General features: G+C 45.7%; 1 protein-coding gene across 1 annotated transcript; it reads right to left on the bottom strand.

The window, feature by feature from the left end:
- Positions 1-16,269: 16,269 nt before the first annotated feature.
- LOC147983815 (uncharacterized) lies at positions 16,270-17,116 on the bottom strand. Its single transcript, XM_087540876.1, has 2 exons — positions 16,834-17,116; positions 16,270-16,754 (listed from the first exon to the last, which is right to left on the bottom strand). Exons 1-2 carry the CDS (start codon positions 17,114-17,116, stop codon positions 16,270-16,272), a joined length of 768 nt encoding a protein of 255 aa, XP_087397002.1.
- Between the last annotated feature and the right edge of the window lie 3,604 nt (positions 17,117-20,720).

Here is a 20,720-nt window from a genome sequence, read left to right as displayed (position 1 = left end):
TTAGAGTGAAGTGGAAAATCATCGTAACAAGAAAATAAAGTTTCTACGATCTAACCGTGGAGGAGAATATTTGAGTTACGAGTTTGGTCTTCATTTGAAACAATGCGGAATAGTTTCGCAACTCATGCCACCTGGAACACCACAGCGTAATGGTGTGTCCGAACATCGTAACCGTACTTTAATAGATATGGTGCAATCTATGATGTCTCTTACTGATTTACCACTATCGTTTTGGGGGTATGTATTAGAGACAGTTGCATTCACGTTAAATAGGGCACCATCTAAATCCATTGAGACGACGCCATATGAACTGTGGTTTGGCAAGAAACCAAAGTTGTCGTTTCTTAAAGTTTGGGGTTGCGATGCTTATGTGAAAAAGTTTCATCCTGATAAGCTCAAACCCAAATCGGAGAAATGTGTCTTCATAGGATACCCAAAGGTGACAGTTGGGTACACCTTCTATCACAGATCCGAAGGCAAGACATTCATGGCTAAGAATGGATCCTTTCTAGAGAAGGAGTTTCTCTTGAAAGAAGTGAGTGGGAGGAAAGTAGAACTTGATGGGGTAACTATACCTGCTCCCTTATTGGAAAGTAGTTCATCACAGAAATCTGTTCCTGTGACTCCTACACCAATTAGTGAGGAAGCTAATGATGATGATCATGTAACTTCAGATCAAGTTCTACCGAACCTCGTAGGTCAACCAGAGTGAGATCTGCACTAGAGTGGTACAGTAATCCTGTTCTGGATGTCATGTTACTTGACCATGACGAACCTACGAACTATGATGAAGCGATGATGAGCTCAGATTCCGCGAAATGGCTTGAGGCCATGAAATCTGAGATGGGATCCATGTATGAGAACAAAGTATGGACTTTGATTGACTTGCCCGATGATCGGTGAGTCATTAAGAATAAATGGATCTTCAAGAGGAAGACGGACGCTGATAGTAGTGTTACTATCTACAAAGCTCGAATTTTCGCAAAATGTTTTCGACAAGTTCAAGGTGTTGACTATGATGAGATTTTCTCACTCATATCGATGCTTAAAAGTCTGTCCGAATCATGTTAGCAATTGCCGCATTTTATGAAATCTGGCAAATGGATGTCAAAACTATATTCCTTCATGGATTTCTTAAAAGAAGAGTTGTATATGATGCAACCAGAAGGTTTTGTCGATCCTAAAGGTGCTAACAAAGTGAGCAAGCTCCAGCGATCCATCTATGGACTGGTGCAAGCATCTCGGAGTTGGAATATATGCTTTGATAAAGTGATCAAAGCATAGGGTTTTATACAGACTTGCGGTGAAGCCTGTATTTACAAGAAAGTGAGTGGGAGCACTACAACATTTCTGATAAGTGTAGGTGAATGACATATTGTTGATCAGAAATAATGTAGAATTTTCTGGAAAGCATAAAAGAGTGTTTGAAAAGAGTTTTCCAAAGAAAGACCTCAATTAAGCTACTTACACATTGAGCATCAAGATCTATAGAGATAGATCAAGACACTTGATTAGTTTTTTCAATGAGTACATACCTTGACAAGATTTTGAAGTAGTTCAAAATGGAACAGTTAAAGAAGGAGTTCTTGCCTGTGTTGCAAGGTGTGAAGTTGAGTAAAGACTCAAAACCCGGCCACGGCAGAAAATAGAAAGAGAAAAAGTCATTCCCTATGCCTCAGTCATAGGTTCTATAAAGTATGATACGCTGTTTACCAGTCCTATTGTATACCTTAGCATCTTTCTGGCAAGGGAGTACAATAGTGATCTAGGAGTAGATCACTGGACATCGGTCAAAATTATCCTTAGAGGACTAAGGAAATATTTCTCGGTTATGGAGGTGATAAAAGAGTTTGTCGTAAAGAGTTACGTCAATGCAAGCTTTTTACATCGATCTAGATGACTCCAAGTCTCGATCTGGATACATACTGAAAGTGGGAGCAATTAGCTAGAGTAGCTCCGTGCAGAGCATTGTAGACATAGAAATTTGCGAAATACATACGAATCTGAATGGTGCAGACCCGTAGGCTAAACTTCTCTCACAAGCAAAACTTGATCACTCTTTGGGTGTTAATCACATAGCGATGTGAACTAGATTATTGATTCTAGTAAACCCTTTGGGTATTAGTCACATGGAGATGTGAAGTAATCACATAAAGATGTGAACTAGATTATTGACTCTAGTGCAAGTGGGAGACTGGAGGAAATATGCCCTAGAGACCATAATAAAGTTATTATTTATTTCCTTATCTCATGATAAATGTTTATTATTCATGCTAGAATTGTATTAACCGGAAACTTAGTACATGTGTGAATACATAGACAAACAGAGTGTCACTAGTATGCCTCTACTTGACTAGCTCGTTGAATCAAAGATGGTTAAGTTTCCTAGCAATAGACATGAGTTGTCATTTGATTAACGGGATCACATCATTAGAGAATGATGTGATTGACTTGACCCATTCCGTTAGCTTAGCACGATGATCGTTTAGTTTGTTGATACTGCTTTCTTCATGACTTATACATGTTCCTCTAACTATGAGATTATGCAACTCCCGAATACCGGAGGAACACTTTGTGTGCTACCAAACGTCACAACGTAACTGGGTGATTATAAAGGTGCTCTACAGGTGTCTCCGATGGTACTTGTTGAGTTGGCATAGATCGAGATTAGGATTTGTCACTCTGATTGTCGGAGAGGTATCTCTGGGCCCTCTTGGTAATGCACATCACTATAAGCCTTGCAAGTAATGTGACTAATGAGTTAGTTGCGGGATGATGCATTACGGAATGAGTAAAGAGACTTGCCGGTAATGAGATTAAACTAGGTATTGAGATAGCAACGATCGAATCTCGGGCAAGTAACATACCGATGACAAAGGGAACAACGTATACCGTTATGCGGTTTGACCGATAAGGATCTTCATAGAATATGTCAGAACCAATATGAGCATCCAGGTTCCGCTATTGGTTATTAACCAGAGATGAGTCTCGTTCATGTCTACATAGTTCTTGAACCCGTAGGGTCCACACGCTTAACGTTCGATGACGATCGGTATTATGAGTTTATGTGTTTTGATGTACCGAAGGTAGTTCGGAGTGCTGGATGAGATCGGGGACATGACGAGGAGTCTCGAAATGGTCGAGACGTAAAGATCGATATAATGGACGACTATATTCGGACATTGGAAAGGTTCCGAGTGATTCGGGTATTTTTCGGAGTACCGAAGAGTTACGGAAATTCGCCGGGGAGTATTTGGGCCTTATTGGGCTTTAGGAGAAACAGAGGGGGGAGGCTGCGCGCCCCCCAAGACCTAGTCCGAATTAGACTAGGGGGAGGGGCGGCGCCCCCTCCTTCCTTCTCTTCTCTTTTCCCTTTCCTTCCCTCCTACTCCTACTACATGGAAGGGGGGAATCCTACTCCCGGTGGTAGTAGGACTCCCCAGGGCGCGCCATAGAGAGGGCTGGCCCTCCCCCTCCTCCACTCCTTTATATACGAGGGAGGGGGCATCCCATGGACACACAAGTTGATCAGTTGATCTTTTAGCCGTGTGCGGTGCCCCACTCCACCATAAACCACCTCGGTCATATCGTAGCGGTGCTTAGGCGAAGCCCTGCGTTGGTAACATCATCATCGTCGTCATCACGCCGTCGTGCTGACGGAACTCTCCCTCGAAGCTCTGATGGATCGGAGTACGTGGGACATCACCGAGCTGAACATGTGCTGAACTCGGAGGTGTCGTGTGTTCGGTACTAGGATCGGTCGATTGTGAAGACGTACGACTACATCAACCGCGTTGTCATAACGCTTACGCTTATGGTCTACGAGGGTACGTAGACGATACTCTCCCCTCTCGTTGCTATGCATCACCATGATCTTGCGTGTGCGTAGGAAATTTTTGAAATTACTGCGTTCCCCAACATATCTAAGTGGGAGTTCTTAAGTAATTTGATTAATTGAAATTTAATCTATCATGAACTTAGTACCTGATAGTATTTTGCATGTCTATGTTGTTTTAGATAGATGGCCAGTGTTGTTGTTCCGTTGAATTTTAATGCGTTCCTTGAGAAAGCTAAATTGAAAGATGATGGTAGCAACTACACGGACTAGGTCCGTAACTTGAGGATTATCCTCATTGCTGCATAAAAGAATTACGTCCTGGAAACACCGCTAGGTGACAAACCCGGATTGAGAGATATGAAGTCTCCAATAAGTTCTAGGAATTGATGTTAATATTTCAAGCAAATGCCCGGATTGAGAGATATGAGATGTTCTAGGAATTGAAGTTAATATTTCAAGCAAATGCCCGGATTGAGAGATATGAAGTCTCCAATAAGTTCTACAGCTGCAATATGGAGGAGAATAGTTCTGTCAGTGAAAATATACTCAGAATGTCTGGGTACCACAACCACTTGACTCAACTGGGAGTTAATCTTCCTGATGATAGTGTCATTGACAGAGTTCTTCAATCACTGCAACCAAGCTACAAGAGCTTTGTGATGAACTATAATATGCAAGGGATGGATAAGATGATTCCTGAGCTCTTCACAATGCTAAAGGCTGCGGAGGTAGAAATCAAGAAGGAGAATCAAGTGTTGATGGTCAACAAGACCACCAGTTTCAAGAAAAAGGGTAAAGGGAAGAAGGGGAACTTTAAGAAGAACAGCAAGCCAGTTGCTGCTCAAGTGAAGAAACCCAAGTCTGGACCTAAGCCTGAGACTGAGTGCTTCTACTGCAAAGGAACTGGTCACTGGAAGCGGAACTGCCCCAAGTGTTTGGCGGAGAAGAAGGATGGTAAAGTGAAAGGTATATTTGATATACATGTTATTGATGTGTACCTTACTAATGCTCGCAGTAGTGCCTGGGTATTTGATACAGGTTCAGTTTCTAACATTTGCAACTCGAAACAGGGGCTACGGATTAAGCGAAGATTGTCTAAGGACGAGGTGACGATGCGCGTGGGAAATGGTTCGAAAGTCGATGTGATCGCCGTCGGCACGCTACCTCTACATATACCTTCGGGATTAGTATTAGACCTAAAGAATTGTTATTTGGTGCCAGCGTTGAGCATGGACATTATATCTGGATCTTGTTGGATGCGAGACGGTTATTCATTTAAATCAGAGAATAATGGTTGTTCTATTTATATGAGTAATATCTTTTATGGTCATGCACCCCTGATGAGTGGTCTATTTTTACTAAATCTTGATAGTAGTGATACACATGTTCATAGTATTGAAGCCAAAAGATGCAGAGTTGATAATGATAGTGCAACTTATTTGTGGCACTGCCGTTTAGGTCATATTGGTGTAAAGCACATGAAGAAACTCCATTCTGATGGGCTTTTGGAATCACTTGATTATGAATCACTAGGTACTGCGAACCATGCCTCATGAGCAAGATGACTAAAACGTCGTTCTCCGGAACAATGGAGCAAGCAACAAATTTGTTGGAAATCATACATACTGATGTATGTGGTCCGATGAATATAGAGGCTCGCGGTGGGTATCGTTATTTTCTCACCTTCACCGATGATTTGAGCAGATATGGGTATATCTACTTGATGAAACATAAGTCTGAAACATTTGCAAAGTTCAAAGAATTTCAGAATGAAGTGGAAAATCATCGTAACAAGAAAATAAAGTTTCTACAATCTGATCGTGGAGGAGAATATTTGAGTTATGAGTTTGGTCTTCATTTGAAACAATGCGGAATAGTTTCACAACTCATGCCACCCGGAACACCACAGCGTAATGGTGTGTCTGAATGTCGTAATCGTACTTTACTAGATATGGTACGATCTATGATGTCTCTCACTGATTTAACGCTATCGTTCTGGGGTTACGCTTTAGAGACAACTGCATTCACATTAAATAGGGCACCATCTAAATCCGTTGAGAAGACACCTTATGAACTATGGTTTGGGAAGAAACCCAAGTTGTCATTTCTTAAAGTTTGGAGCTGCGATGCTTATGTGAAAAAGCTTCAACCTGATAAGCTCGAACCCAAATCGGAGAAATGTGTCTTCATAGGATACCCAAAGGATACTGTTGGGTACACCTTCTATCACAGATCCGAAGGTAAGATATTCGTTGCTAAGAATGGATCCTTTCTAGAGAAGGAGTTTCTCTTGAAAGAAGTGAGTGGGAGGAAAATAGAAATTGACGAGGTAATTGTACCTTCTCCCTTATTGGAAAGTAGTTCATCCCTGAAATCAGTTCCAGTGATTCCTACACCAGTAAGTGATGATGCTAATGATGATGATCATGAAACTTCTGATCAAGTTATCACCGAACCTCGTAGGTCAACCAGAGTAAGATCCGCACCAGAGTGGTACGGTAATCCTGTTCTGGAAGTCATGTTACTTGACCATGATGAACCTATGAACTATGAGGAAGCGATGATGAGCCCAGATTCCACAAAATGGCTTGAAGCCATGAAATCTGAGATGGGGATCCATGTATGAGAACAAAGTATGGACTTTGGTTGACTTGCCCGGTGACCGGCATGCCATAGAGAATAAATGGATCTTCCGGAAGAAGACTGACGCTGATGATAATGTTACTATCTACAAAGCTCGACTTATTGCGAAAGGTTTTCGACAAGTTCAAGGAGTTGACTACGATGGGACCTTCTCACCCGTAGCGATACTTAAGTCCGTCTGAATCATGTTAGCAATTGCCGCATTTTATGATTATGAAATTTGGCAAATGGATGTCAAAACTGCATACCTTAATGGATATCTTAAAGAAGAGTTGTATATGATGCAACCAGAAGGTTTTGTCGATCCAAAAGCTGCTAACAAAGTGTGCAAGCTCCAGTGATCCATTTATGGACTGGTGCAAGCCTCTCGGAGTTGGAATATACGCTTTGATAGTGTGATCAAAGCATATGGTTTTATACAGGCTTTTGGAGAAGCCTGTATTTACAAGAAAGTGAGTGGGAGCTCCGTAACATTTCTGATATTATATGTAGATGACATATTATTGATCGGAAATGATACTGAATTTCTGAATGGCATAAAAGGATACTTGAATAATAATTTTTCAGTGAAAGACCTCAGTGAAGCTGCTTATATATTGGGCATCAAGATCTATAGAGATAGATCAAGACGCTTAATTGGACTTTCACAAAGCACATACCTTGACAAAGTTTTGAAGAAGTTCAAAATGGATCAGGCAAAGAAAGGGTTCTTGCCTGTATTACAAGGTGTGAAGTTGAGTTAGACTCAATGCACGACCACTGAAGAAGATAGAGAGAAAATGAAAGGTGTTCCCTATGCTTCAGCCATAAGCTCTATCATGTATGCAATGCTGTGTACCAGACCTGATGTGTGCCTTGCTATAAGTTTAGCAGGGAGGTACCAAAGTAATCCAGGAGTGGATCACTGGACAGCGGTCAAGAACATCCTGAAATACCTGAAAAGGACTAAGCATATGTTTCTTGTATATGGAGGTGACAAAGAGCTCATCGTAAACGGTTACGTCGATGCAAGCTTTGACACTGATCTGGATGACTCTAAGTCACAGACCGAATACGTGTTTTTATTAAATGGAGGAGCTGTCCGTTGGTGCAGTTCCAAGTAGAGCGTCGTGGCAGGATCTACGTGTGAAGCGGAATACATAGCTGCTTCAGAAGCAGCAAATGAAGGAGTCTAGATGAAGGAGTTCATATCCGATCTAGGTGTCATACCAAGTGCATCGGGTCCAATGAAAATCTTTTGTGACAATACTGGTGCAATTGGCTTGGCAAAGGAATCCAGATTTCACAAGAGAACCAAGCACATCAAGAGACGCTTCAATTCCATCTGCAGTCAAGTCAAGGAGGGAGACATAGAGATTTGCAAGATACATACGGATCTGAATGTTGCAAACCCGTTGGAATCATTACAATGTAATCAAGATTATTAACTCTAGTGCAAGTGGGAGACTGAAGGAAATATTCCCTAGAGGCAATAATAAAGTTGTTATTTATATTTCCTTATATCATGATAAATGTTTATTATTCATTCTAGAATTGTATTAACCGGAAACTTAGTACATGTGTGAATACATAGACAAACACAGTGTCACTAGTTTGCCTCTACTTGACTAGCTCGTTGAATCAATGATGGTTATGTTTCCTAATCATAGACATGAGTTGTCATTTGATTAACGGGATCACATCATTAGAGAATGATGTGATTGACTTGACACACCCATTAGATTAGCACGATAATCGTTTCGTTTGTTGCTATTGCTTCCTCCATACTATACATGTTCCTATGACTATGGGATCATGCAACTCCCGAATACCGGAGGAACACTTTGTGTGCTACCAAACATCACAATGTAACTAGGTGATTATAAAGGTGCTCTACAGGTGTCTCCTATGGTGTTTGTTGAGTTGGCATAGATCAAGATTAGGATTTGTCACTCCGATTGTTGGAGAGGTATCTCTGGGCCCTCTCGGTAATGTACATCACAATAAGCGTTGTAAGCAATGTAGCTAATGAGTTAGTTACGGGATGTAGCATTACGGAACAAGTAAAGAGACTTGCCGTTTACGAGATTGAACTAGGTATTGAGATACCGACGATCGAATCTCGGGCAAATAACATACCGATGACAAAGGGAACAATGTATACCGTTATGCAGTTTGACCGATAAAGATCTTCGTAGAATATGTAGGAGCCAATATGAGCATCCAGGTTCCGCTATTGGTTATTGACCGAAGATGAGTCTCGGACATGTCTACATAGTTCTCGAACCCGCAGGGTCCGCACGCTTAACGTTTGGTGACGATCAGTAATATGAGTTTATGTGTTTTGATGTACCGAGGGTAGTTCGGAGTCCCGGATATGATCACGGAGATGACGAGGAGTCTCAAAATGGTCGAGACATAAAGATCGATATATTGGATGACTATGTTTGGACTTCGGAAGGGTTCCGGGCAAGTTCGGACAAATACCGGAGTACCGGGGGGTTACCGGAACCCCCCGAGGAGTGTAATGGGCCTATTGGGCCTTAGTGGAGAAGAGGAGGGGCGGCCAGGGCAGGCCGCGCGCCCCTTCTCCCTCTAGTCCGAATTGGACAAGGAGGGGGCCGCCCCCCTTTCCTTCCCCTCTCTCCTCCTTCCCTCTCTCCTACTCCTACTCTTGGAAGGGTTGGAGTCCTACTCCCAGTGGGAGTAGGACTCCCCTTGGGGCGCGCCTAGGAGGGCCGCCATCTCCCCCTCCTCAACTCCTTTATATACGGGGGAGGGGGGCACCCCATAGACACACAAGTTGATCATTGATCTTTTAGCCGTGTGCGGTGCTCCCTCCAACATAATCCACCTCGGTCATATCATAGCCGTGCTTAGACGAAGCCCTATTCCGGTAGCAACATCATCACCATCATTACGCCGTCGTGCTGACGAAACTCTCCCTCGAAGCTCTACTCAATCATGATTTTGTGGGACGTCACCGAGCTGAATGTGTGCAGATCGCGGAGGTGACGTACCTTCGGTGCTAGATCGGTCGATCGTGAAGACGTATGACTACATCAACCGCGTTGTCATAACGCTTCCGCTTACGGTCTATGAGGGTACGTAGACGATACTCTCCCCTCTTGTTTCTATGCATCACCATGATCTTGCATGTGCGTAGGAATTTTTTTGAAATTACTGCATTCCCCAACAGTAACGTGGGCTGGCTGGGGTCCTGGCACACTCTATATAAGCCACCCCCTCCACTGATACAAGGGTTTGTACCCCCTGTAACTTCATGCATAATCCAATCGATCGAGCCTCCAGGCACCTAGACGTAGGGCTGTTACTTCCTCTAGGAAGGGCCTGGACTCGTAAATCTTGCGTGCACAACTTCACCGTAGCTAGGATCTTGCCTCCTCATACCTATCCCCCATTCTACAGTTAGACTTAGTACCACGACAGTTGGCCCACCATGGGGCAGGTGTCTTAGCGACTTTCCGGTGAAGCTGCGATTTCTCCGAGTCCTTTCATCATGGTTTCCAGCAGAGGTTGGGCTGAGGGCCGCGAGATCCGTCTCGGCACGCTTGTTTTCATCGCCGACGACTCCGCTTGGCTTCAGGAAGCTCCCCTCGACGTCAAGGCACTCCCCGTCCACGAGGCGACACACTTTCGTGTGTGCATTCGCGGCGTCCTTCTGTGGCAGCCGTCGACCCAGTATCGGTCGGCTCCCGCGGTGTCTTCGCTCCCTGCTGTTCGCCGTCACAAGCGGTCCGGTCGGTCACGTCTTCAGTGGTGGGTGAAGCATGCGGTGGCACGTCAGTCGGCCACCCATCGAGTCGCGGCAATCGAGCCTGACGAATCTCTCTAAGGCATGTTTGATGTATCAGCTAGCTCCATCGAGACCTTATCCGAGTGCGACAGCAGCGACCCCGCAGCAGAGGTCCTGATGGTCGACACGCCATGCAGCCCGCCTGGCATGTGTCGCAACAGCGGCGACGACGGTAGCGGCGATCCATCGCGCATTCATGAAGAGTACCACCCCGAAACCCTCTCTTCTCAGCAGAGGGAAGAACTTCAGCGTCGCAATATGGAGGCACTCCACACACCTGTTGTTGGAGAAACCTCTGAAGCTCGGGCCATGGAGGCGGCGCGTTTGGCCACTCTGGCTGAGTGCACTCGACTGGAGAACCTTCAGCGCGCACTCGAAGATCGCGCTCGGCGGAAGATCCCCGAATCCAGTCGACGGCAGCGGCAGTTGTTCCCGCCTGAACCGCAGGTATACCGCACTCCAATTCAAAACCTTACAGCCGTTGCCCGCATAGCAGAATCCATTTAGCTGTCCCAGTCGGAGGCCGGTAGAGGTTTGATGCAGATCAGAGCGCTGCTCCGAGCAGCACGAGAGCAGAACACTGCAGTGTCTTAGTCGCGTAACAGAATTCATAGCAGATCTGTAGTAGCTGACACTATTCAGTCGGCTCACAGCCTAAGATCGCCTCCGTAGCGTGAGGGACGAGGACATCGCCAAGGGCAGTACTTGAGTCGGAACCACGAGTAGCACCATCATCGGCTCGACCGCGATGACCGCCGTCGAGTGCCTACGCCCCCTCCGAGGGGCGAATCATATGTGCCCCGACATTATGATGATAGGCACCCGTACAGCGAAGAGCGAAGGAGGCCAGTCGACCCAAGAGAACCAGGGTTTGATGCAAGATCAATTTTTGTGCAAGGTTTGGTGGACAGGAATCGAGCACACAGAGAAGGGCAAGACAGAGATCACCCGACTGGAAGCAGAGTGCATGTTTCTGGTCCCGAGTGTTTTAGCAGAGCCATCAGGGCTGCAGAGATCCCTCCCAACTTCAGGTTGGCAACTGGGGTCAGTAAGTTCACTGGTGAATCAAAGCCTGACACCTGGCTTGAGGACTACCGAGTGGTTGTGCAGATCGGGGGAGGAAACGATGAAGTGGCCATGAAGCACCTTCCCCTGATGCTTGAAGGGTCAGCTAGAGCTTGGTTGAATCAGTTGGCTCCGGGCAGTATATTCAGCTGGGAGGAGTTGGCCCGAGTGTTCGTCAGAATGTTTGAGGGCACGTGCAAACGACCAGCAGGATTGACAGAATTGCAACATTGCGTGCAAAAACCGAATGAAACTTTGAGGGATTACATCCAGAGGTGGACCACTTTGCATCACACTGTGGAGAATGTGTCTCAGCATCAAGCAGTTTGCACCTTCAAGGAGGGCGTTCGATATCGGGAGCTCAACCTGAAATTCGGTTGGACAGGAGACATGTCCCTGACCCGAATGATGGAGATAGCCACTCGGTACGCAAACAGCCAAGAAGAAGACTGACTCCGCAGCAGCAAGAGCAAACCAGTCGGCCAGGACACTGGAGGAGGTAATTCTAATCGGAAGCAGAAGCGTAAAGCAGAACTTGCGGGTCCTGGAGAGGTTGCAGTTGCAACCCAAGAAAAAATCTAAAGGAAAGCCTAAAGGGCCCTGGACCCCCAAGAAAGTGAAGGATTCAGCAGGGAATGACGTGTTGGATCTGCCATGTCACATTCACATCAAGAAAGATGAAGAGAGTAATCTGATTTATCCCAAACATACCACTCGACAGTGTCGAGTCCTTATACAGCAGTTCTGAGAAAAGCAATCCAGTGAGAAGGAGAAGGAATCTGACAAGGATGAAGACAAGGAATAGGATGAGGAAGGATTTCCCAACATCAATTCTACTTTGGTGATTTTTGCTGACATTGAAAGTAAAAGTCGACTGAAAGTGATCAACAGACAGGTAAACATGGTTGCTCCGGTAACAATCACATATCTGAAGTGGTCAAAGACTCCCATCACATTCGACCAGTCAGACCATCGGCCGCACGTAGCCACCCTCGGGAGGCAGGCGTTGGTGGTCGACCCAGTTGTTCGGGGCAACCGATTGACCAAAGTCTTGATGGATGGCGGCAGTGGTTTGAACATTTTGTATGCTGAGACCCTCCGAGGGATGGGCATTCCAATGTCCAAGCTCAGCGAGAGCAACATGCGGTTCCATAGAGTTATACCTGGAAACAAAGCTGACTCACTCGGCCAGATCACTCTTGACGTGGTTTTCGATGATTCAGAGAATTACCGTAAGGAAAAGTTGACATTTGAAGTTGTGGATTTTCACAGTGCCTATCATGCTATCCTGGGCAGAACTGCGTATGTTCGTTTCATGGATCGACCATGTTACGTGTACCTCAAACTCAAGATGCCTAGTCCTAGGGGCGTGATTACAGTCACTGGTAATAGGCAGCGAGCAGAAGAGTGCTTCCAAAAGGCCTCGAAGATTGCCGATGAACAGATGGCAGCAATAGAAATGGAAGAATACAAGAAGACTGTAGATCCGAGTGATTTGTTGACAGCTAAGAAGCCTGCTTCAGAATCTGCATTTAAGTCGTCTGGTGAAACAAAGTCAGTTCATATCCACCCGAATGATCCCAATGTTGCTCCGACTCATATTTCAACAACACTCGACAGCAAATAGGAAGAAGCGCTCATCCAGTTCCTCCGTGAGAACTGGGGCATCTTCGCATGGAAACCTTCTAACATGCTAGGTGTACCCATGGGACTGGCTGAGCACCGTTTGCGAGTCGACCCAAAAGCAAAACCTATCAAAGAGCATCTCTGACGGTCTGCCATGGAGAAAAGAAAGGCGATCGGCGAGGAAGTGGCTCGGCTTCTGGTAGCCGAGTTCATCCGAGAGATTTACCACTCCGAGTGGTTCACCAATGTCGTCATGGTTCCCAAGAAAGATGATTCACTCCGTATGTGTATTGACTTCAAGCATATCAATCGGGCCTGCCCGAAAGATCACTTCCCTCTCCCCCGCATCGATCAAATAGTCGACTTGACTGCGGGATGTGAACGATTGTCCTTTCTGGACGCGTACTCCGGGTACCATCAGATCCGACTGTATGGACCCAACGAAATAAAAACAGCATTTATCACCCCATTCAGGTGCTTTTGCTATGTTACCATGCCCTTTGGTCTCAAGAACACTGGCGCCACACTCATGCGCATGATACAGAAGTGCCTGCTCACTCAAATCAGTCGGAATGTGGAAGCGTACATGGATGACATCGTGGTTAAGTTGCTAAAGGTTCCGACCTGCTGACTGACCTTGCTGAAACCTTTGCCAACCTAAGAAGGTATGATATCAAGCTTAACCCGTCAAAGTGTACATTCGGAGTTCTAGGTGGAAAGTTACTCGATTTCCTCGTTTCCGAACATGGGATCGATGCTAACCCAGAGATAGTTGGCGCAATACTCCGAATGAAAAGCCATGTGCGCATACACGAGGTTCGGAAGCTTACTGGTTGTTTGGCTGCCTTGAGCCAATTCATCTCTCGTCTTAGTGAAAAGGCATTGCCTCTTTACCGATTGATGAAGAAATCTGATAAGTTCGAGTGGACTCCTGAAGCTGACGCAACATTCGCTGAGCTCAAAACCCTGCTTTCCACCCAGCCGGTGCTCGCTGCTCCAATCAGCAAAGAGCCTTTACTGCTTTATATTGCAGCCACTAGACAAGTTGTCAGTACAGTACTCACAGTCGAGCGGGAAGAAGAAGGTAAAGCCTATAAGGTTCAACGCCCAGTGTACTATATCTCTGAAGTCTTAACTCCGTCCAAGCAGAGATATCCGCATTATCAGAAGCTTGTCTACGGAATTTACTTGACTTCGAAGAAGGTTGCACACTATTTCTTAGATCACTCTATCATAGTCGTTAGTGATGCTCCATTGTTAGAAATTTTGAACAACAGAGACACAACTGGTCGAGTGGCAAAATGGGTGATTGAACTCCTTTCGTTGGATATCAAGTTTGAGGCAAAGAAAGCAATCAAGTCCCAGGCAATAGAAGATTTCCTCGTCGAGTGGATTGAACAACAGCAACCGACTCAAGTCCAATTGGAACATTGGACTATGTTTTTTGATGGATCCAAGATGTTGAATGGTTCTGGCGCTGGAGTAGTTCTGGTATCCCCGCGAGGTGACAAACTCAGTTATGTCCTTCGGCTTCACTTTGATTCCTCCAACAATGAAGCTGAATACGAATCACTTCTGTATGGGTTGCGAATGGCCATTTCACTCGGCATCCGTCGCCTAATGGTCTACGGTGACACAGATTTGGTGGTCAATCAAGTGATGAAGGAGTGGGACGTCAGAAGCCCAGCTATGACTGGTTATTGCAATGCAGTAAGAAAGCTGGAAAAGAAGTTTGAAGGGCTAGAGCTCCACCACATTCCCTGACTGAAGAACCAGGTAGCCGATGACCTGGCAAAAATAGGTTCCAAGCGGGAACCCATTCCCAGCAATGTGTTTTTGGAGCATCTTCACACACCATTAGTTCAAGAGGATCCCTTCACAGAAAAGCCCCCGCAACCTAAGAGTTCTACTAATCCGACTGAAGTTGAAATCCCAGCCGTGGTCGATCTAATCATGGAAGTTTTGGTCGTCATTCCTGACTTGACAGTGTCGTATATCGCATATATTCTCAGGAAAGAACTTCCAGAAGAAGAAGATGAAGCACGACAGATTGTCCGTCGATCTAAAGCCTTCACTGTGATAAGTGGTCGACTGTACAGGGAAAGTGTGACTGGAGTTGCCCAGTGATGCATTACCCCAGAGGAGGGTCAAATTCTGATCACAGTGCATATCACCTGTACGATGTGGAACACAAGACGAGCCGCGCGCTTGGAGTGCGGAGCTTCTCCGCCATTTTAACACTTAAGCATTCAGACTATCGAGATGTAATAAGAAGTACCTTTCAGTTTGTTTATCAAAGACATGGTTTTACAGTCTCCCAAATGATTGTTATTACTTATGCATGTGTCCAAAATCCCTTAGTGGGTGGCTTAGCCGCGAATCTGACTCGCCTAAGTTTCAAAAAACAAAATCCTATCGAGTGGGGAGAAATCCTCTCACTCGGGGGCTTAGCTGCGAATCCGATTCGCCTAAGTTTAAAAAATCCTACCGAGTGGAGAGCAATCCTCCCACTCTAGGGCTTCGCTACAGTCTCGTACTCGCCTAAGTTTAAAAAATCCTACCGAGTGGAGAGCAATCCTCCCACTCGGGGGCTTAGCTGCAGTCTCGTACTCGCCTAAGTTTAAAAAATCCTACCGAGTGGAGAGCAATCTTCCCACTTGGAGGCTTAGCTGCAGTCTAGTACTCGCCTAAGTTTTAAAAACCCAATCGAGTGGAGAGCAATCCTCCCACTCGGGGGCTTAGCTACAGTCCCGTACTTGCCTAAGTTTAAAAATCCTACCGAGTGGAGAGCAATCCTCCCACTCGGAGGCTTAGCTACAGTTCCGTACTCGCCTAAGTTTCAAACATGCTCCGTCCTGATCCGCAAGGACGACGAGGTGCAGGTCGATCGTGACCTTATCCTCAGAGCTGAGGCACAAATACAATGTCTGCTCCATCCCGATCCGCGAGGACGACGAGGTGCAGGTCGACCGCAACCTTATCCTCAGAGTTGTGGCACAAGTACAATGTGCGCTCCATCCCGATCCGCAAGGACGACGAGGTGCAGGTCATGGACGACACCGAGTGCCCTTGTTCATGATCCACTCGACTGAGCTGCACCACAGCGTTAGTAGCAATTCAGACTGAAGAATCAAATTCCACTCAGAGCCAAGAGATTCGAAAACAACAAAGTTCAGATAAGATCATCCGCAGTTCCAGACAGCAGATTAAAGTACTCAGGCATCCGGCCCGAAGGAATTTTAAATGGTTACAAAACCACTCGGCATACCGAGGCAAATTTAATAAGATCATAAAAGTTTGTTCACTCCGTAGGAGGGGGACTGGCAGGCTCGACGCACTCATCCAGGTCGATTCCATCTGTAATTCGAGTAGCGGCAGCAATGAAGGTCTCCATGAAAGACTGGAAGTCGAGTCTCTTGGTGTTGGCAACCTTGATCGCTGCTAGCTTTTCTTCCTTAGCCTCCTTACAATGGACTCGAAGAAGTGACAGAGCTACGTCAGCACCGCATCGAGCAGACGACTTCTTCCATTCCTGCACTCGACCAGGGATCTCATTGAGTCGGGTCATCAAGGACTCGAGGTCATTTTGGAGCGTCTCCTTCGGCCAAAGCACCGTGTCGATCCGCGACACTGCAACCTTCAGGCGAGCGAGGTAGTCTGTGACGCTGGCAAGACAGGATTCCAGTCGAAGCACGTTCATAGCAGCTTCATCATTGACAGAGGAATTGATGGGGTCCAAGCTCGTCTCGATTCGCCCAGTTTCTTCCTCAAAGTTTTGACAGAATTCTGCAACCACAAAGAGCTAATGAGTTGACCGATTTATGGTGACTTGACGATAGCAAAATAGTCGGACAAGGAAAGATACCTTCAAGCATAAGGAATAACTTCTTGGCGAGTGCTCCCAGATAGGCCTCCAGGTCACTTCTCTTACGAGAAATGCCTTCAATCTTGTCGTTCAAAGCTACCTTGTCTTTCTTAAGACGGCTCACTTCTCGATTGGCCTCGGCAAGAGATGTCTTCAACTTGGCGTTGTCTTCCTCGAGCGCCCCGACTGAAGCTAGATTCTTATCGGCGAGTGTTTCTTTCTCCTGAGCCTCCTTCTGCGCTGCGGCAAGATCAAGATCCTTCTGTGCCAGAGCCTGCCTCATTTTCTCTAAATATATATATATATACAACAAACAAGCACTCGGTTCAGAGAGAAGAATGAGGAGACGACTAGAGAAACAATCCAATTACACAGTCGACAAGTTGTTACCTTCCATACCAGCTGCTTCGTCTTTGGCCTTCTACAAGTTCTGCTTGGCTAACTCCAGGTCAAGGTTGAGCAGTCTCTGCTTCTCTTCGAATTCAGAAAACTTGGATATGAGCTCACAAGAATTCTGAAGTTAGTAAAATATGCATCAGCGGACATAATCGAAGATTATTCGCTTCCGAGTGAAAAGAACTCTAAGACTACTGCAGAATCAAACATTCAACAGTAGTCTCGGGGACTACAACCAGTGGGTGCACTTAGCATGCCCCCACTGGTCCAGGTTCCACTCGACATGGTCCGCCATGACCGAGTGGAAAGAGAAAAAAAGAAAGAAAAATTGCGATAGTTATTCTCAGACACCAAGCGACTGCCCGCAGTCGACCACGGTCTCGGGGACTACACCCAGTGGGTGTACTCAGCGTGCCCCCACTGGTTCAGGTTCCACTCGACATGGTCCGCCCAGACCGAGTGGAAGAACTGAACAACAAGATATTTGAAGGAAATATGCCCTAGAGGCAATAATAAAGTTATTATTTATTTCCTTATTTCATGATAAATGTTTATTATTCATGCTAGAATTGTATTAACCAAAAACATAATACATATGTGAATACATAGACAAACATAGTGTCACTAGTATGCCTCTATTTGACTAGCTCATTGATCAAAGATGGTTAAGTTTCCAAACCATAGGCATGAGTTGTTATTTGATCAATGGGATCACATCATTAGGAGAATGATGTGATTGCCTTGGCCCATTCCGTTAGCTTAGCACTTGATCGTTTCTGTTTACTGCTATTGCTTTCTTCATGACTTATACATGTTCTTATGACTATGAGATTATGCAACTCCCGAATACCGGAGGAACACTTTGTGTGCTACCAAATGTCACAACGTAACTGGGTGATTATAAAGGTGCTCTACAGGTGTCTCCGATGGTACTTCTTGAGTTGGCATAGATCAAGATTAGGATTTGTCACTCCAATTGTCGGAGAGGTATCTCTGGGCCCTCTCAATAATGCACATCACTATAAGCCTTGCAAGCAATGCAACTAATGAGTTAGTTGCAGGATAGTGCATTACGAAATGAGTAAAGAGACTTGCCGGTAATGAGATTGAACTAGGTATTGGGATACCGACGGTCGAATATCGGGCAAGTAACATACCGATGACAAAGAGAACAACGTATAGTGTTATGCGGTTTGACTGATAAAGATCTTCATAGAATATGTAGGAACCAATATGAGCATCCAGGTTCCGCTATTGGTTATTGCCCGGAGACATGTCTCGGTCATGTCTACATAGTTCTCAAACCCGTAGGGTCCGCACGCTTAAAGTTCTGTGATGATCGATTTTATGAGTTTATATGTTTTGATGCAAGGAAGGTACTTCCGAGTCACGGATATGATCACGGACATGACGAGGAGTCTCGAAATGGTCGAGACATAAAGATTGATATATTGGAAGCCTACATTTGGACATCGGAAGAGTTCCGGGTAAAATCGGGATTTTACCAGTGCCGGAGGGGTTACCGGAACCCCCCGGGGGCTAATGGGCCTTGTTGGGCCATAAGGGAAAGAGAGAGGGGCCGTACTAGGGCAGGCAGCGCACCCCCTCCCCTCTGTCCGAATTGGTCTAGGAGAAGGGGGCGGCGCCCCCCTTTCCCTCTCTTTCTCTCCCTTCCTTTCCGCCTCCTAGTAGGAGTAGGAAAGGGAGGAATCCTACTCCTACTAGGAGGAGGATTCCTCCTCCTGGTGCGCCAACAAGGGCCATCCGGCCTCCCCCATGCTCCTTTATATACAGGGGCAGGGGGGCACCTCTAGACACACGAGTTGATCACAAAGATCTCTCCCAGCCGTGTGCGGTGCCCCCCTCCACCATAATCCACCTCGGTCATATTGTAGCGGTGTTTAGGCAAAGCCCTACTACGGTAGCTTCATCAACATCGTCACCACGCCGTCGTGCTGATGAAACTCTTCCCCGAGCTCTACTGGATCGTGAGTTCACAGGACGTCACCGAGCTGAACGTGTGCTAAACGCGGACGTGTCGTATGTTCGGTACTGAGGATCGGTCGATCGTGAAGACGTACGACTACATCAACTGCATTGTCATAATGCTTCTGCTTAAAGGTCTATGAGGGTACGTGGACGACACTCTCCCCTCTCGTTGCTATGCATCACCATGATCATGCGTGTGTGTAGGATTTTTTTTGAAATTACTATGTTCCCCAACAGTGGTATCAGAGCCTGGTTTTATGCGTAGATGTTATATGCATGAGTAGAACACAAGTGAGTTGTGGGCGATACAAGTCATACTGCTTACCAGCAAGTCATACTTTGGTTCGGCAGTATTGTTGGATGAAGCGGCCCGGACCGACATTACGCATACGCTTATGCGAGACTGGTTCTACCGGCGTGCTTTGCACATAGGTGGCTGGCGGGTGTCAGTTTCTCCAACTTTAGTTGAACCGAGTGTGGCTACGCCTGGTCCTTGAGAAGGTTAAAGCAGCACTAACTTGACGAACTATCATTGTGGTTTTGATGCGTAGGTAAGAACGGTTCTTGCTCAGCCCGTAGCAGCCACGTAAAATTTGCAACAACAAAGTAGATGACGTCTAACTTGTTTTTGCAGGGCATGTTGTGATGTGATATGGTCAAGACATGATGCTATATTTATTGTATGAGATGATCATGTTTTGTAACGGAGTTATCGGCAACTGGCAGGAGCCATATGGTTGTCGCTTTATTGTATGAAATGCAATCACCCTGTAATTGATGTACTTTATCACTAAGCGGTAGCGATAGTCGTAGAAGCAATAGTTGGCGAGACGACAATGATGCTACGATGGAGATCAAGGTGTCACGCCGGTGACGATGGTGATCATGACGGTGCTTCGGAGATGGAGATCACAAGCACAAGATGATGATGACCATATCATATCACTTATATTGATTGCATGTGATGTTTATCCTGTATGCATCTTATTCTGCTTTGTTTGACGGTAGCATTATAAGATGATCTCTCACTAAATTTCAATATAAAAGTGTTCTCCCTGAGTATGCATCGTTGCCAAAGTTCGTCGTGCCGAGACACCAAGTGATGATCGGGTGTGATAAGCTCTTGTCCATCTACAATGGGTGCAAGTCAGTTTTGTCCATGCAGAATACTCGGGTTAAACTTGATGAGCCTAGCATATGCAGATATGGCCTCGGAACACATAGTGATGTTCACCATTGAAAACTACTCCATTTCACGTGATGATCAGTTATGGTTTAGTTGATATGGATCACGTGATCACTTAGATGATTAGAGGGATGTCTATCTAAGTGGGAGTTCTTAAGTAATATGATTAATTGAACTTAAATTTATCCTGAACTTAGTACCTCATAGTATTTTGCTTATCTATGTTGTTGTAGATAGATGGCCCGTGTTGTTGTTCCGTTGAATTTTAATGCGTTCCTTGAGAAAGCAAAGTTGAAAGATGATGGTAGCAATTACA

This window comes from Triticum urartu, chromosome 2A (assembly GCF_056163025.1).
Source record: "Triticum urartu cultivar PI428250 chromosome 2A, HENAU_Tu73, whole genome shotgun sequence".
In the NCBI taxonomy this organism is placed as follows: domain Eukaryota; kingdom Viridiplantae; phylum Streptophyta; class Magnoliopsida; order Poales; family Poaceae; genus Triticum; species Triticum urartu.
This window is presented reverse-complemented; position numbering and strand designations above follow the sequence as displayed.